This window comes from Dromaius novaehollandiae, chromosome 1 (assembly GCF_036370855.1).
Source record: "Dromaius novaehollandiae isolate bDroNov1 chromosome 1, bDroNov1.hap1, whole genome shotgun sequence".
In the NCBI taxonomy this organism is placed as follows: Eukaryota; Metazoa; Chordata; class Aves; order Casuariiformes; family Dromaiidae; genus Dromaius; species Dromaius novaehollandiae.
Genome location: NC_088098.1, coordinates 8,321,953 through 8,337,019, shown reverse-complemented (window position 1 = coordinate 8,337,019; position 15,067 = coordinate 8,321,953). Strand labels below are relative to the sequence as shown.

The 15,067-nt window shown below is 36.9% G+C and overlaps 1 protein-coding gene across 1 annotated transcript in view; it reads right to left on the bottom strand.

Moving 5' to 3' along the window:
• The window catches only part of SEMA3C (semaphorin 3C), a 123,678-nt gene that overhangs the window by 50,958 nt on the left and 57,653 nt on the right, over positions 1-15,067 (bottom strand). Inside the window, exons 3-5 of the mRNA XM_026095034.2 lie at positions 5,625-5,785; positions 3,012-3,074; positions 349-468 (exon numbers count right to left, since the gene is read on the bottom strand). Of these exons, the coding sequence (XP_025950819.1) occupies positions 349-468; positions 3,012-3,074; positions 5,625-5,785 (344 nt within the window). The remainder of the gene's footprint in view (positions 1-348; positions 469-3,011; positions 3,075-5,624; positions 5,786-15,067) is intronic.

Below are 15,067 nucleotides of genomic sequence, written 5' to 3'. Positions count from 1 at the left end.
TTGCAAGTAGTTCTTGACAATTTTCAGAATTCAGAAAGAATTCATCAGATAAAATAAGATGTTCTCATCAAAAATACACCAACATTTTGCTTCAAAAAATCCCAACATTTTAAGTGACTATGGAATTTGCAGATGAACATCACACCTGAGCATAGATATTGAGCATGGCTTTATTTCTTGCTGGTAACAGGACTGTCAGAAGAACATGGATCTTTGTTCTTTTTCTATTTTACATGGATGAAAGAAACTACTTGGATCATAGATCTGTGCAGTATCAAAATTTTGAGTTTTACATAACACCAGAAAGAGCCACAACACAGCGAGTGGATAAAATGAGAAGGGACCCACCTCAGACCTGCGCCCTCGGTTGACATATACACACACTGGGCTGAAGGCTCCGCTACCGCAAACATACAGGTGTGTGCGATTGTAGGACTGTATCACACGCACAAAATTTCCACATCCATGCTGCAGGGGATATAGACAATACAATATCACATTGGCAAAAGTTATTAGATATTGGGAACTCTAGGGAATCGAAACGGTTGATAATTTTAATAGTGTCCTAATATTTTAATAGTGTCTTCGTAAACATGTGTTTTACAATACAACTTCTTGTAACTAGTCACACTAAAATGAATTCATTTCCTCTGTCTTTTCCATTCCCTTTATAAAGCTAAACGTTTGACCTCTGTTCAAGGCCTCCAGCCAACTTGCTTTCTGACATGGCCTTTTGAAGGATCTGGAGGAGGAGCAGAGGACCGGAGAGCCGCAGTGAAGGGTTTATCCCTTTGCTTTCTGTGCAACAAAGAAAGATGAAGTAGCAAAACAGCTACTGAGTTTGGCAGTCACTGAATTTCAACAGCTGCAGACTTCTGTTTTCTTTCCTCGCTATTTTGTCCAGTCTGGGAATTGGGCATGGACAGGGCATTATAGAGGAGTTACAGAGGGGTGAACGTAACTTTCCCATAAACACACAGCAATCTGATTTTCATCCACAGACCTTGCATGGGAAAAAACAGGACCTCTGTAGGAAAGCAAGAAGCTGCCTAAGGAAGCTTCTTTAAGACTTTTAGTCTTAAAGACACACTCTTTAAGTGTGTATTACTAATGTTCTGTTTCAATTTTCATTACTACTTGATACTTCAATATGGTTAAAGGCTAGGAAAGTCTCACCACTAAATATCCAAGTTTAAAAGCTCTCTGGAGTGCCCAGCACTCAGTAACGTCTTAGCTTTTTTTCTCTCAGAGCACATTTTTTTTTATATTGCTTTCTGCTTAAAGTATCATCTGCTTTTTTATATTTTTGCCTTAGAAGAGTGTCATCCTGTGTTGAGACATGAGTAAGACTAATGAACTTCTGTATTTCAAAGAAAAGAAAATCCCTTGATCAGTCTATCACCAGTTAATGATGTAATCCACATCATCACTGACACATGCTATATACTTTATTTTCACATATAGTGCGGCTTACCGGGCCATTAACTATAGAGTTTGTCGCAGTAACCAGAACAATGTAAAGATGTATAGAAACGTAGAGCATCCAATAGGAAAATATTTATTTTTCATTTTCATAACTATCCAGAAAGAAAGCAGGTAAGCTGCCACACTAGCCATAACATAATTATCCATAAAGACTCATTCTCTCGCTCTGGAGCATTGTAGTGAACTACTCTCCACGGTTTTACTGAAAAAAATGTATTATACTCCAGTAGGTCAACCTTCTGGTTTCCCTTACTTTCATCAGCAGTTGCAAAAGAAAATATATTTTTCTTACAAAATGGACTCAGTTGAATTATTGCAACATCACAAGAAGTGAATTGCATGCCTTTTTGTAGGTTTAATTAACAATAAGAAATGTGTAGCTAATACAAGTAGAAACATTAGTCCTGGTCTAGAGGACTTAAGGACATTTAATGTGAGGATTTCTGATCTCCATAGTTTTTGGTTCAAAGCAAAATATAAGCAAAATTTGATCAATTTTCAGTAGAAATTTAGTATTGAGAAACTACATTTTTGCTACCACAGATTATGAATTCTAACACTTAAATATCACTTGTAAAGTGGTTATATCTAATGAGCTAGAAATAAAACTAGGATAAACACTTAGGTACTGCTGAAATGGTAAACAGTCAAAAGATAACTGAAGAGAATAAAAATGTGACTTTCTGCATTTTTTTTACCATTTAAGTTTCTTTGGTGAGCAAAACTTATGCATATACAGGCTGTAAGACCGAATCACTTTAGGAAGGTAACTATGTTCACACACAACGCTGCCAAACACACGATCTAGTGTATTGTACCACTGGCTCTTCTAGATTGCTCATTTCTGTCTATTGTTTACAAAGAGCGCTTTAGGAAATTATCATCTGATGCAGGTGCCTTGGAAGGTGTCTGCATTTAGATGGGACAATAATAGGCTGTGGTGCAAAATGGCTCAACACAACCTCTCTGCAGTTTGCATTTCACATGACTCCAGAGACCACCTTTACCTGTTTCTAGGAAACATGTTGGTTGCCAGATACTTATTTGGACATTGCTTTACGGAAGTAATAAAGAGAAATGTTGGGATTTTTCTGTGATGAGCGCTGTGTGCTGTCAGAGTGGAGACAGGTACCCTCCGTCTGTCAAGATCCCACTCGTAGGGACGACCAGACAGCCAGCGCACCTACAGATGCTTAACTTTAGATTACTCAGCGTCGTCTCGTCTCCAGAACATACCTAGAATAGTATTATCTTCTAAATCTACTCGTTACAAGAAACAAACGTCAGGTAAGGAAGTGAACAATGCATACTTTTTTCCATTTGTCACAGTCTGAAGGTGCATTCTGTTTACATAGCATCATTTTCCATAAATTCACTTTATCGTTTGGCCTGCAGAGTATTTGCTTTAAAAAAGCAAAACAAACATCTCTTTCATTTTCTTTTGGCTGCACTCAAGGTGCTCTTACTTTATTGCCAAATATGTAATTTGTGTGTGTGTGTGCATGTGCATGTGTATCATAACTTACCGTAGGGTCCTTGCCAGCCATTTTGCACTCTTCAACCTTGTTTGCTGATGCTGGCCAGAAAATCTGTGAGGAAAGAAGTAAATTTTAAGTAACTCATTATTACCTAACTTAATTTTAATAACAAACAGAAGTCATTGCACTGCATAATTTATATCAATAAGTTAGTATTTTGACAGCTTTTATAACTTGATTCTAGGGAAAAAATGATTTTCATCCATAAATGAAAACAACTTTCTAACTCTAATTCTAAATGAATAAAATAATGGAGCAGGTCCTTGGCTGATATAAATTAGTATAACTTTCTTAAAGTCAGTAAAGAGAGTCTGATTTATGCCATTTGGCCCAAAGATTATTACACATTTTAGAGATAAGTTAATCAACTTATTTAGTCTTCTTTAGAACTGAACTTGAATAAAAGCTTTTGGTGTTCTCATTGCTTGAATATGAGATAGATTTGAATCATCATCATCTTAGATAGTGTTCATCTTCCTTACTTTTACTGAACTTCTAGAAATTGTTCACACTGGAAACTGGAATATTGCAAGAAAGGTTCTTGTAATAACTTAATAATAAAAGTAAAGGTTTGGTTATCTTATGATAAAGCCTGCTTAAAATACTAAGATTTCCAGCTGAATTTGGTAAGCTTTGCACTGCAGACAACTTTTCTAAAAGTATCTCAATCTCTGAATGTTTATCTGAACTCTACTCACACTGAAGTTTTTGAGCTTCTTCCATTATTTATTTTGATTTTGGAATACAAAGGACATCCATTAGAAACCACTCCCTAGAAGTTTAATAGGTGATGTAGTCTGATAACATTTAGCATCAAGATAGCCTTAACAGTAACATTAAAAGGTCTCTGTGTGAACATATATATATACATATATATATGCACACATATATGTATGCACAGAGTTAAAGGTATGTATGCATATGCATATAGGGTCTCTATAACGGTAACGGCACAAGATGAGCAAAGTGAATCTGTTATAAAAACAAATAATCAAAAGAAAGCGGAATTGCAGAGATTACCTCTGAGTTTAATATTGGGTGATCACAGTAGCTATGCAGAAAACTTCGGGCTTTTGCTTTTGGTTGATGGTTTTTATTTTTCTTTCTCTGTGTCTGAATGGATCACTAAAATACCTTACAGCTTTATACTGCAGAATATACTTTGTGCAAGAGATGCAAATCCAGAACTGAACTCTTTATAGAGTTAAAAGCAATATGTTAAGAGAGGGCTGAAATGGATAGAGCGGGAACACAACAGGTTTCCAGGTAAAGTTAGCAGAATCACTGATGAGATGTGAATTGGCAAAAGGGTCAGGTAAGCTATTTCAGATCAAAGGAGGTGGCTCCATTACATACGGAGATTACTGTAACATTAGGAGGAAGGAGGACGTGTTCACACCATCACACAAGAGGCATTTAATTTAAGTGCATAAGCCAGAGAGCTGGTCTCCCCAGACTCCAAACATCATCAATTCAGGTGGACAGGCATGTCCAGAGGGTGAGTCCGAGCAAAGCCTAATTTAAGTGTTCTTAATCACCCTCCAGTGGGCTCTATCTCTCTCTGGTGACACACTAAAAGCCCTGCCTCCTAAGCAAGGCATTTAACTTAGCTGCCGCAAGCTGGATGTCTCTGCCATCCCCAACTACTCCTGCGGTACAGCGGTAAAGCCCACAGATTAAAGGATCAGACGAATTTAGTAAAACAAGGTTTATACTGCACATTTGAACGTAGCGTTGTAGCTGTGATAAAGATAGGTGAGGCAAGGTCTGTGGAGAGGTAATATCTTAACAGTCAGGCTTCTGGGCACACAAATACTGCTTCGGTTCACCTATTTTAAAAACAGAGAAGCTGGATTTGGGTTGGATCTCGAAATAAGAGAGAAACCTGTGGAGGTTTTTTTTAATACATGGTAATTTGATTCTTTTCATATGCAGGCTGCCTGCTACACAGTGGGGATTTAGGACATAGAGCATCCTTAGAAAATAGCATCTCAGTAAGTTCTGGAAGAACCCAAAAAAAGGGATGGCAGCAAGAGTGAGATTAGGGTCATAGTGTCTAAAAAACCCAAACTAGAGATGTCTCAGATATTCAGCTGAAGGGCAAGGGTGATACAGACATAACAAAGGTTGAAAAACAGAGAGGTTAGGCTTCAGAGTAGGAAACAAAAATAAATATAGTCGAAGGTTAACGTCAGCTCTATCTGGTTATTTTTTCCCTATGGCCTGAAAAAGAGAGCATTTAGGCATATCTTCTTCTGGCTTACAGGCTTCTTTTTGAAGTGCATTTCTGAATTATCTTAAAGCATCAAGAGAACTGGAAAAATTTCAGCTCCACCAACCCATACAAATTCTGCTTATGAGGCCAAGCCATGCTTAACGTCACTTTGAAACAAGAAAACAGGTCAAATGCACTGTCTGAGGAGCAGACATGCTAATACTTTATTCATCTTGTATTACACATTAAACAAGTATTAACAGTTCAATAAGGTGTGGGCCTGGACTTCTGCCGGCTGCAAACTAATGAAATACACATTTTTTCTCTTAAAAAGAATGGCATGCAGTAAAGAGACTTTGGATTCTCAAAATAAATTCTGAACTTACACTGAGAGGGTCCTGGCTTATATTATTAATATTCAAAGACAGAATATGATCTTTGCTGCCCACATAGATCCTGTCCTGATCTTCATCCATTAATAATATCCTGTAATCCAGGGGATTGTGGGATATTCTGTAATATTCGGCGGTCTTAGTTTCTTGCAGCTCTGTAATAGTAAAGACCACAAGTTAGTAAAGAGGTTCAGTTGTCTTTCTTGGCTTCATAATTGCAGATCATTTTAAATAAAGGACTCTTTGAACACAAGTGCGGCCAATAAGGGAAGAAAATCTCTTATCGGACACTTGGTAATAAGACAATGGTTGAATAAAAACAAATTTTCTTCTCCCAAGTCGAATGCGTTGTTCTTATACGTTATGTAACTAGACATATCCCATAAAAATCAGGCATTGTTTTCTTCATTCAGCTAATGAATTCTTATTTTAATGGACATAATTATTCACAGCTTTGGCTTTGAAGGAAGATCATACATTAAGCTAATCAATGAATTCAGTATATTTTAAAGTTTATGACAGCATTAGACCACAAGATCAATCAAAACTACCTGAGCACAATTTACTTGTATTTCATAGCAGAAAAGTTCCTGGCTTTTCTGCTTGGCTCACCAAGAATAGATCTCTGTGATTTGCTGGCTCTTTTTTTTTTTTTTTTTTTTTTAATTTCTTCATCACCGTACATGGTTTATTTAAAAGAAAGAAAGAAAAAAAATGCATTAAATCAAGACTAAATGGGTCCATTTATTCAGTTGTTTGTTTATGGCACTTGGACCAGTCTATCAGAACTGCAGGTTTTTTTCCATATAAAAGTTTCTTCAGTGAAGTAAAGTGAAAAACATCCTTTGATCTCAGTAGTGCAGGATCAGGCCTGTTACTGGAATAGCACAAGCATTTGCAATGTAAGTATTAGTTGCTGCCCTTGAGAAAGATCAGCCTTCCTGCCTTTGCTTGGCCAATATATTTTGGCCTCCACTCAGATTGTTTTTCTCCTTACTAATAACAGAAGGGAAATTTCTCAACAGTAGAGAATGGAAAAACAAAACTTTAATAATCAATTTTTCCTTATTCAAATATTTAACATATAATTAAGTTTTCTTACCTCCTGAGCATTATTATTGGATTTTGTGTCCTATGACTTTAAAAGCATGGCAAGTACACAGTACATCTGAAAACGAAACCCTCCTATAATCTTTATTCAGAAATCTTGAGATGGAGTCCACAGCCCTTTTGTAAAGCTGGGTGCCTGGGACAATCTGGCTTGTCACTGTTGCTAAAGCCTGTTCTTTGCTAAAAACAAAGTTTTGCTCATTAACCTATCATCTGTAAAAGACAGATGCTTAATCCAAAATTTTTTATCTATCTAAGACTTCCAGATGACTAGGTTTATGTGGGCTAAGGATATTTTTTTGGAAAAAAAAACCCTCTCAGAACAAAAACATTTCCAGATTTTTGCTTCATTAACAAGAAAAAAAAAAGGAATTTTGTGAAGAAAGCATGCGCTTTCTGTAGAACATGTATTTAGCTGGAAGCATAATTTTATCTTTGAAAATTACTTGGAGAACAATTTTTGATCAGCTGTAGACTACATACAGCCAAAGGCTGCAGTCTTTGGACTTTTGTCTACTACAGATCTAACGACTGAAAGAACACCTAAGAGAATATGATTTTCATTGATAAATTTGGTATATAACTCCACTTAATTTTTATCATGATTGCCAAATAGTCTTCTAGAAACATGAAAAATATCTTTAGTTAAATCATGTTTTCATTCACTTAGACATCTGACACCTTTCAATAGCTGTGTTGCTCACATGAATTTATTTCAATATATAAAAAAATCAACAAATAATATTTCTGTTTCATGTCTTTCAATAAAAGATAAACATACAATCAAGATTTAATGTTTGTGCTTAGAAGGGTAATTTGAAGCAGTACTCATTAAATATATATGAAAATTGCCCACATCATATGTAATTTTTAAAAGCTGTTTTTATGTGTTTGAAGAATAAATTGTTTTACTTTATTTAAAGAATCCTCTCTGTTAGCTTTGAGGCTGGGATTTTCAGAGGCATCTGGGAGACTCAACAGTATAGTGCCATTAAAATTCAGTCTTTTTGATATCTCTGAAATTCTCCGATTGACCTTTTGTAACAAGCCTGAGATTCTTGCTCTCTTCCCTTTTCCTGGTGGCCTTTTGAATTTTACCGTAAGATTTGGCAGCTGTAAGGTGAAACTGAACCTTCCCATAACTGTGAATTTGATATAGCAGGAAAGCACGGACAGATCAGGGAGCGAATGGCAGTTTCCTGGATAATGTTGCGTAAATGTGGGCATGTTGAATGCACTGTGATGCCCCTCGGGAGGACTTCAGAGATTTAGAATGAACACCACCACTGTGATGGACATCTTAACAGATGATCATGATTGTGAAAATTGTTTTAAAGGGATAGACATAAATAGTAATAGATATTGGATTTTCATGATTCTCATTTACAGAAATCGATTGGATGGAGTTTTAATCTCTTGGCAATGGTATCATCCTTTGCAAGGCACCTAAAGGGAAATCTGCCTCAGCCAAGCTGCTGACTAGGAGAATACTTAATGCATGCCGCAGGCCTATGGAAACGCACAGCCATTCATAAGAAGGAAGGAAAGCCCTAGACAGATCTCAAACAGATGAATCTCAAACAGATTTGTTACTTTTATTTCCGTCAGTGCTGAAGCTTACACTTTATTAGTCTCTTATGGGTCCTAAAGCAAGTGTGGAGGGAATTTATAGTTGATCAAATTTTCTTTTCTCTTAACAAACTTTACCACACAACCACCTAAGAAAATTAGATTTCTTAAAGATTTACTGTTCTGGATGCTATTACTTTGACACAGCAGTGGGTGGAGTGACACTGTAAAGTCTTCCACATTCCCTTTTATCTCCTAAAGTTTTTGTAAAAAAGTATCTGAACATTTACTGACCTTCCGAGCAAATTCTATTCCATGCTTTGGGAATTTAACTGGACAGTCCCAAAGCAGTACGCCCTGCATGGAGAATGATGTCGCAGACAGCTAAGCCACTTAACACTCTGTGAATATTAATATTTTCGTTTGCCAATCAAAGTAAAGATTGTAATGTACTCCATATGTAAATAACTCATCCTTAACGATACAAGAATAACCTTTGTTCACCCTTTTTAATAGGTCAGTGAATTTAGTTTTGTCTTTCCCCAGGTGATAAAATTGATACCAATTTGATTCCTAATGTTAGAAATCTGATCTTAGAGGACAGGTTTATTTAGCTGTCTTCCCTTTTAACAAAAAACACAAGCTTCAAAGAACTCTCTCCACAGAACTGTTATTATTTTTCAACTGCACATTTTGGGAGATTCCAGTGCCCGGGAGTTCTCTGTGTACACAGCATACAGCTTACCGACAATTAGACAGTTAAGCACTTACTCTTTAATTATCCTTCTAATTCACCACATAAAAGTCAATACATGTATTACAGAAAAAATGTTATACTTTCACAAGAGAAAAAAACAAAATATTTGTGTAGTATCTCTATTATTAATGTCAAGAAAGCCTTTCTAATGGTAACACTCAAAACTTGCTGTATTGGCCAGAACAAAACAAATTAAATATATCAGATTGGAAATCAAGGAATATGGAGCTCTCTCTCCCACTAGCAAACATGGCCTGTTATACCTGAACTGTCCAATCTGCATATACATGTATGAGCTGGATCCATTTATCAGGTAGTCCTCTGAATGTCTTCTTTCATCACTCAGCACCATCCTTTCATCGCCCTTAATTTACATTAACTGATGTCATAACGCTGAAAACACAGCCTGACTCTCCTAAAGTAAGGGATAAAATACGCCCTAGTATGTAAGATAAGATCTTAATTAAAGAGACTTCCACAGTGTAGAACTTATACTAATATGGGTGCTTGATACATATGGCAGAGAAACTAATACAGATTTTAGCAAGACCTCCCCAAAATATGATTATTCCTACTCACAGAGCTCTGTAAGATCTTATTACTGAAAACTTCAATACAAGAAATAAATATCTTTGCATTTCACCGACTGGCAAGCTACAGCCCACGTATGCACGCATCCCCAGTCCAAGTTCAAAGCACTGAGTTTATCCACAGCAGGTGAAACATGGAAGAGAGCAGACCTCTCCACACCATACCACCCGTGGGTTTCTAGCCTGGAAGGGCTTCTTTGAGTCAATCTTGGATGCTCTGTCAAACATTTAATTTAGACTCCCCTGTGGTAAAGTACAAAAAATAACGTTTTCTTTCTCTTTCCTGCTGGCATGGGGACAGTCTCAGGAGGTTTGTCCATAGGGAAGCTCAGAGCAGAAGTGGAGCTTTGGTGTATGTGCCTCTGAAAAAAAGAAGGGCATAGAGCATAGGAGTACTGTTTCAGATGCAGAACCATGGTGAAGGGGAGAAACTGAGCTTTCTGGAAAAATGGACTACATCTCCACGGGGAACCTCTGCTGCCCAGATGGGCATGGGTTTTATGTAGCCTTAGAGATTTGGAAGTCAGCAGAACAATGCTGTTTTCTTTTATTCCTTCATGAGGTATGGGGTCCACAAGCAACAGACCTTGTGTACACCTAGCAGTAGGCTTCACAACATTAGCCTCTACTTAATGAGACCCTGAGACTCTCTTAAGCCTCATTAAACCCTTAGTTTGTGCCAACAGATATGCTAGTCCATGCCAAATGTAAAATTGCAATGAAATATCTCACCTTCTAGGAACTGGAATAAAACCAATTTTTTTTTTCTTTTTCCCCAGAAATAACCGTTTAAGTAGAATAATGTGTTATAGTATCCAAATGAAATAGCAACATTTTATTCATGGTTTACTCCTGAACAGGTGGAAAAATCATTTTCATATACATTTAGAAAGAGAGTGTATATCATGTTGCTAGCATTGAATGATTATGCATTTTTTAAATGTGAGTGAAATCAGAAGTTGCAAAATTATAAAAAAATTATAAAGATGTTTCAGCTAGAAGAAAAGCTCTGCTTTATTATATTCTTAAACATTTTGTTCCTTTCTGCTTTGTATTGACTAACTAATCTTTTTTTGTATCCTATTAGTAGGAATGACTGGAAATGATCTAGTTAAAAGAAATCATATTTCATGAAAATCTAATTATTTTAACTATTGTTTTCTTGGCCTTATTCCTGAATTTTTAATGTAAAGACAGAGAGGAAATAAATGCATTATTTTTACAGTGCAGATGGCATCTGTGGAGAAGTATGTTATTTACAATATTGCTTTTCATCCATGAGAGCATATATTGTGACTATTTGTTTAATTCTGTGTTTGCTAAGGAGAACAAGGAATGTTGGAACATTTCCTTTCAAAAACTTCAGCACAAGTGCCTTTTCAACGTTCCTTTTCTTTAAAGAAATACTTACCGATTCCTTCTACTTATGGGGGTGAGATAGGAGAGCTGTTAAAGCATTTTGCCACTGGTCATGCAATATTCAAACTGAAAATCAGCCCTCGGCCAGCTCTCAAGCGAGGCTGATTATAAATGGGTATGTAGTGGTTGGCTGAAGGCAGATGTGCTACCAGTCAGTCCCTTGTGCGCCTTAACCACACATGGCCAACAAAGCTCAGGTGGACCTTTGACCTTTTCTTTATCTTTTTATCTCTTCTCATGTCTGAAAAGTCTTTGCATTTTTTGCTCAAGGAGGTAATAGATTTGTAAGAACTGGAAATCACAGATGAGCACACTTGCTAGCTTCTGATTCCTTCTGAAAGGATCTTAATTAAATTTTTATTTAAAAAAAAAGAGTGGGTGAGAGGGGAGAAAACAGATTTACAAGTGCTCATAAAATCACAGGCTAACTAATTAACAAGATCACTTATGGATAGGGAGGAAGAGAGTTCATACAGTACAGGCTGAAACAGGAGCTCTCTGCCTCTAGCTCAAATGCGTAATTTGCTTGAAGGCAATTCAGCTGCTGTATTTGGAATGAAGGTAAATAACATGGAAATGTCAATGATATCTAAATGTGATCTGGTTTCATTATACAGCTTGAATATTTGTTGATATATTTGCTAAAGGAGTTGAAAATGGAATTTAAACAGTATTGGATTAAGACAGTGAAGTCTTTTAGAAACAGAAATAATAGTACAAAGGTGACGTTTTCAGAGACTCAGGACCCAGAGGTAGCTCTAACGTGTTTGAGAACAATCAGTCACCTTGGGCAGCTCAACATACACATTAGGAGCAGTAAAACACTCAATAGCTCTTTGTGAAGGGGGCCATGAGCTGGTAGGAAAAGACATACCAGTTAATGGTTGACCTTAGGCAAAGCATTGACCTAAGTCAGTAGATGAGTCCTTTTTAAAACTTACAAGATACATAAAAGTTCTAAAATCCTGGTAACTTGTAGATTAAAAAAAATAAACAATGGAATATTAACTGCCTTTTGAGTTTGGGGCTCTTAAAAAGTAGTACTGAAAGGGGAATCACTCATGACAGGGTGCAGTTTTACTGTGATTTTTTAAATACTCCTTCAGAAACCATCAGGAAATTTCTCACCTTTGATTTGCTGCTTTGAAGAATGAGGAACGAGCGGCAGATCCACTGAGGTGTGGGCAGCTGCCAATTTTGCATAGGAGGAACATGCTTTTTAAGCAAAGGCAAATAGATGATGAGAGAAAGTCACTTGCTTTTGTGTGGCAACATATAATGGAGTGGCTCTGTGGCATATCCATCAGTCCGAGACGTCCCATAAGGTTAAGTGGATTTTTATTGCAGCTCTACATTATGAAGAATGGGAACTATTACAAGATTGAAAAAAATTTTTTGATTTGCAGAGATATTGTCATGGTGAAATCATACCACATACCACAGTAGAAGCTCTACTGTGAAACAAAGAGGAAAAATTTGTCAACTTTTTCCAAACTGCAACTGCACAGTTATTCCAAATCTTGCCAAATATTCCAGTACTGAGATGCCTTCATTGAGAATTATGCAGGACCACCCACATCCTCCTGTTAGGCAGTCTCACTAGGCTGTAGGCACTTCCAGGCATAATTTTCAGATTATTCCAGCACTTATTTTGCTGTAAATCTGGAATAACCTTTCTGAAGTCTGTATTGGTATTCCAATTAAAAAGTTGAAAAAGAAAAGTGGGCTTCTAATTTTTTAGTAAAAAAGTGGTGTCCAGTTATAATTTTATTGGTCATCAACTTTATCCATTAATATCATCATAATTTGTATTCTTTCAGAAGAAAATGTCACAAATACTGACTCCATACCAAACTTTCTGGAAGAAGACAGCTAGTTATTCAATTACCTTGCCCTTTTGCTGCCTGTTAATCTGTCCGGGCTTAATTATCATCTTAGGTCCCCAAATCAAAGAGGCAACTTTGGCAAGCATGGAGAGCTGTAAAGACAGACTAATTGGGTTTAAGACTACTGCAGCTAAATTAGCCACTTCAGATGGAAGCCATCCATCTCAGGGCCTAGTGTATGAAGTTAACTCTACACTATGCAAGCTGCTCTCAAAGAGTTTTAAGCTGTAAATATCAGAGTTTGCACACAGTCATACAGAATTTACCCTTTTGTTTCTTTTCAAAAGAGACCAAGAGGGCCTTTGCCACATTTTGTAAGGTGGCACAAGCCAAAGGTGTCTCACTCACTAGTATGTGTGCACACAGTGGCTTTTCAATGGGTGCTCAAGGTGTTTTTGTTTTCCAGATGCAGGAGTGAGAAGCTTTCGGTTGCCAAGTATGACATATTTTTGAGATGAAGAAAAGAGGGGAGGGGGAAAGCCACACCCATGGAGAAGTCAGACACATTCCACATTATTCCACTTCTTCTGGGAACATTATATCTTTCCATTTTTTATTATAATATTTCATTGTATCTATTCATTTTCCTCTTGTGGAGCAACAATCAAGTGATCTTAAGAGGAACGGCTGTGCTCCCTCTGTGAAGCTCATTCACATACAGAAATGTTCCAAACAGCCTTCAGACAGACTTTGGTGGACTCAAGCCCTGTTTGCAGACACCAAAACTCTTTGATTTAAATTTAAAGAGAGACATGAGAAATGAAAAAATGGAATTACTGTAACTGTCTCCTCAAAGAATGAATTAAAACTGAAGCTGGGGCTATTCTCCAACTCAGAACTGGCAACAAGGCGAGACTTACATGAGTTTTTCTCCCACTTCATTGATCCACATCCCTTTTACTACGAGCGGTTAAACCTCTGGGAGGAGAATGAGGTCTGAGTGCACTTCTCATTAGTTCTGTATCTCATTCAAGTTGTTACTGTTGTGATAAAAGTAAACTTCTTTAGGCTTAGGTTTGTGTACCTAACTATTTATTCACCACAAAGTGATATGACAGCTGATGTCAGCTGGGATATTTCCAAATATTGAGGAGGGAGGGAAAGTGGAAGTAAGGTTGAGTAAAAGGTAAGAACTTTTGCTGCTAGAATTGTCCTTCTTTGAAAGCATCATTGTGTTTTTACCTCCATGTTCCAGTGTAAGAGCGTTGCGTGCAGGTTCACTCAAGGCATCTGTATATAGTGAAGATATCATTTGTCCTTTGCAAAACTGATGGGGGCAGCTATTCCTAACAGATGTGGTTTTGAGGTGTTAATACATTTTCACTGACAGACCCATACTGTGCCGCTGAATTGGAATGGAGGATTGTCAAATGTTCCAAAATATTCAACTCATTAAATAATAAAAGTACAATAGTAGCACACTAACTTCTTTTTTGACCTGGAAAATTCTCCACCTTTCTCCACTTACATGCACAGTCTTTCCTTTTCTCTCTGAACATATTGTCACTAAGCTGCAGAATTACTTTGGCTGCCAGACCTAATAAAAACTCATTGAGAAAACACAGCTCAAGCCCTGAAATATTTCATTATGGTTTCTGTAATAAAGTAAGAACCCACTTCACTGTGGTAAGATGAAGAACTCTTTTCATTATATTCCTTTCTCTTTCAGTGAGCAAACTCCCAAGAGATTCACCCAATCTCTGTATATTAAGGATTGGCATTACTGCCCATGCTGCAGTAATCTTTTCTTTTATTGATGCTACCAACTTCAGCTGCATTTTTAGCCCCTTGGCTATGTCACTTTATCCACAGATCTCCTTAAAACACATTAGTCTTTCCTTCAACAGCCATTTTTCACCCCTATTCTGTATAAAGAAAGGGAAACCTAGTATATGCAGTCTTGGTAACTGTTTCATTACTATCATCATCATTTTAATCAAATTAGGATTAGCTATCGGACAAACATCAGACATAGAGAGACCCAGCTAAATCCCAAGTGCTCATATTTTATTCTTTCTTCAGTAAAATAATGTAAAGTTTACTCAGCCATGAGCTGAGGAAGATCTGGAGGGCAGTACTTCATATTCAAAAGAATTTCATTAATAA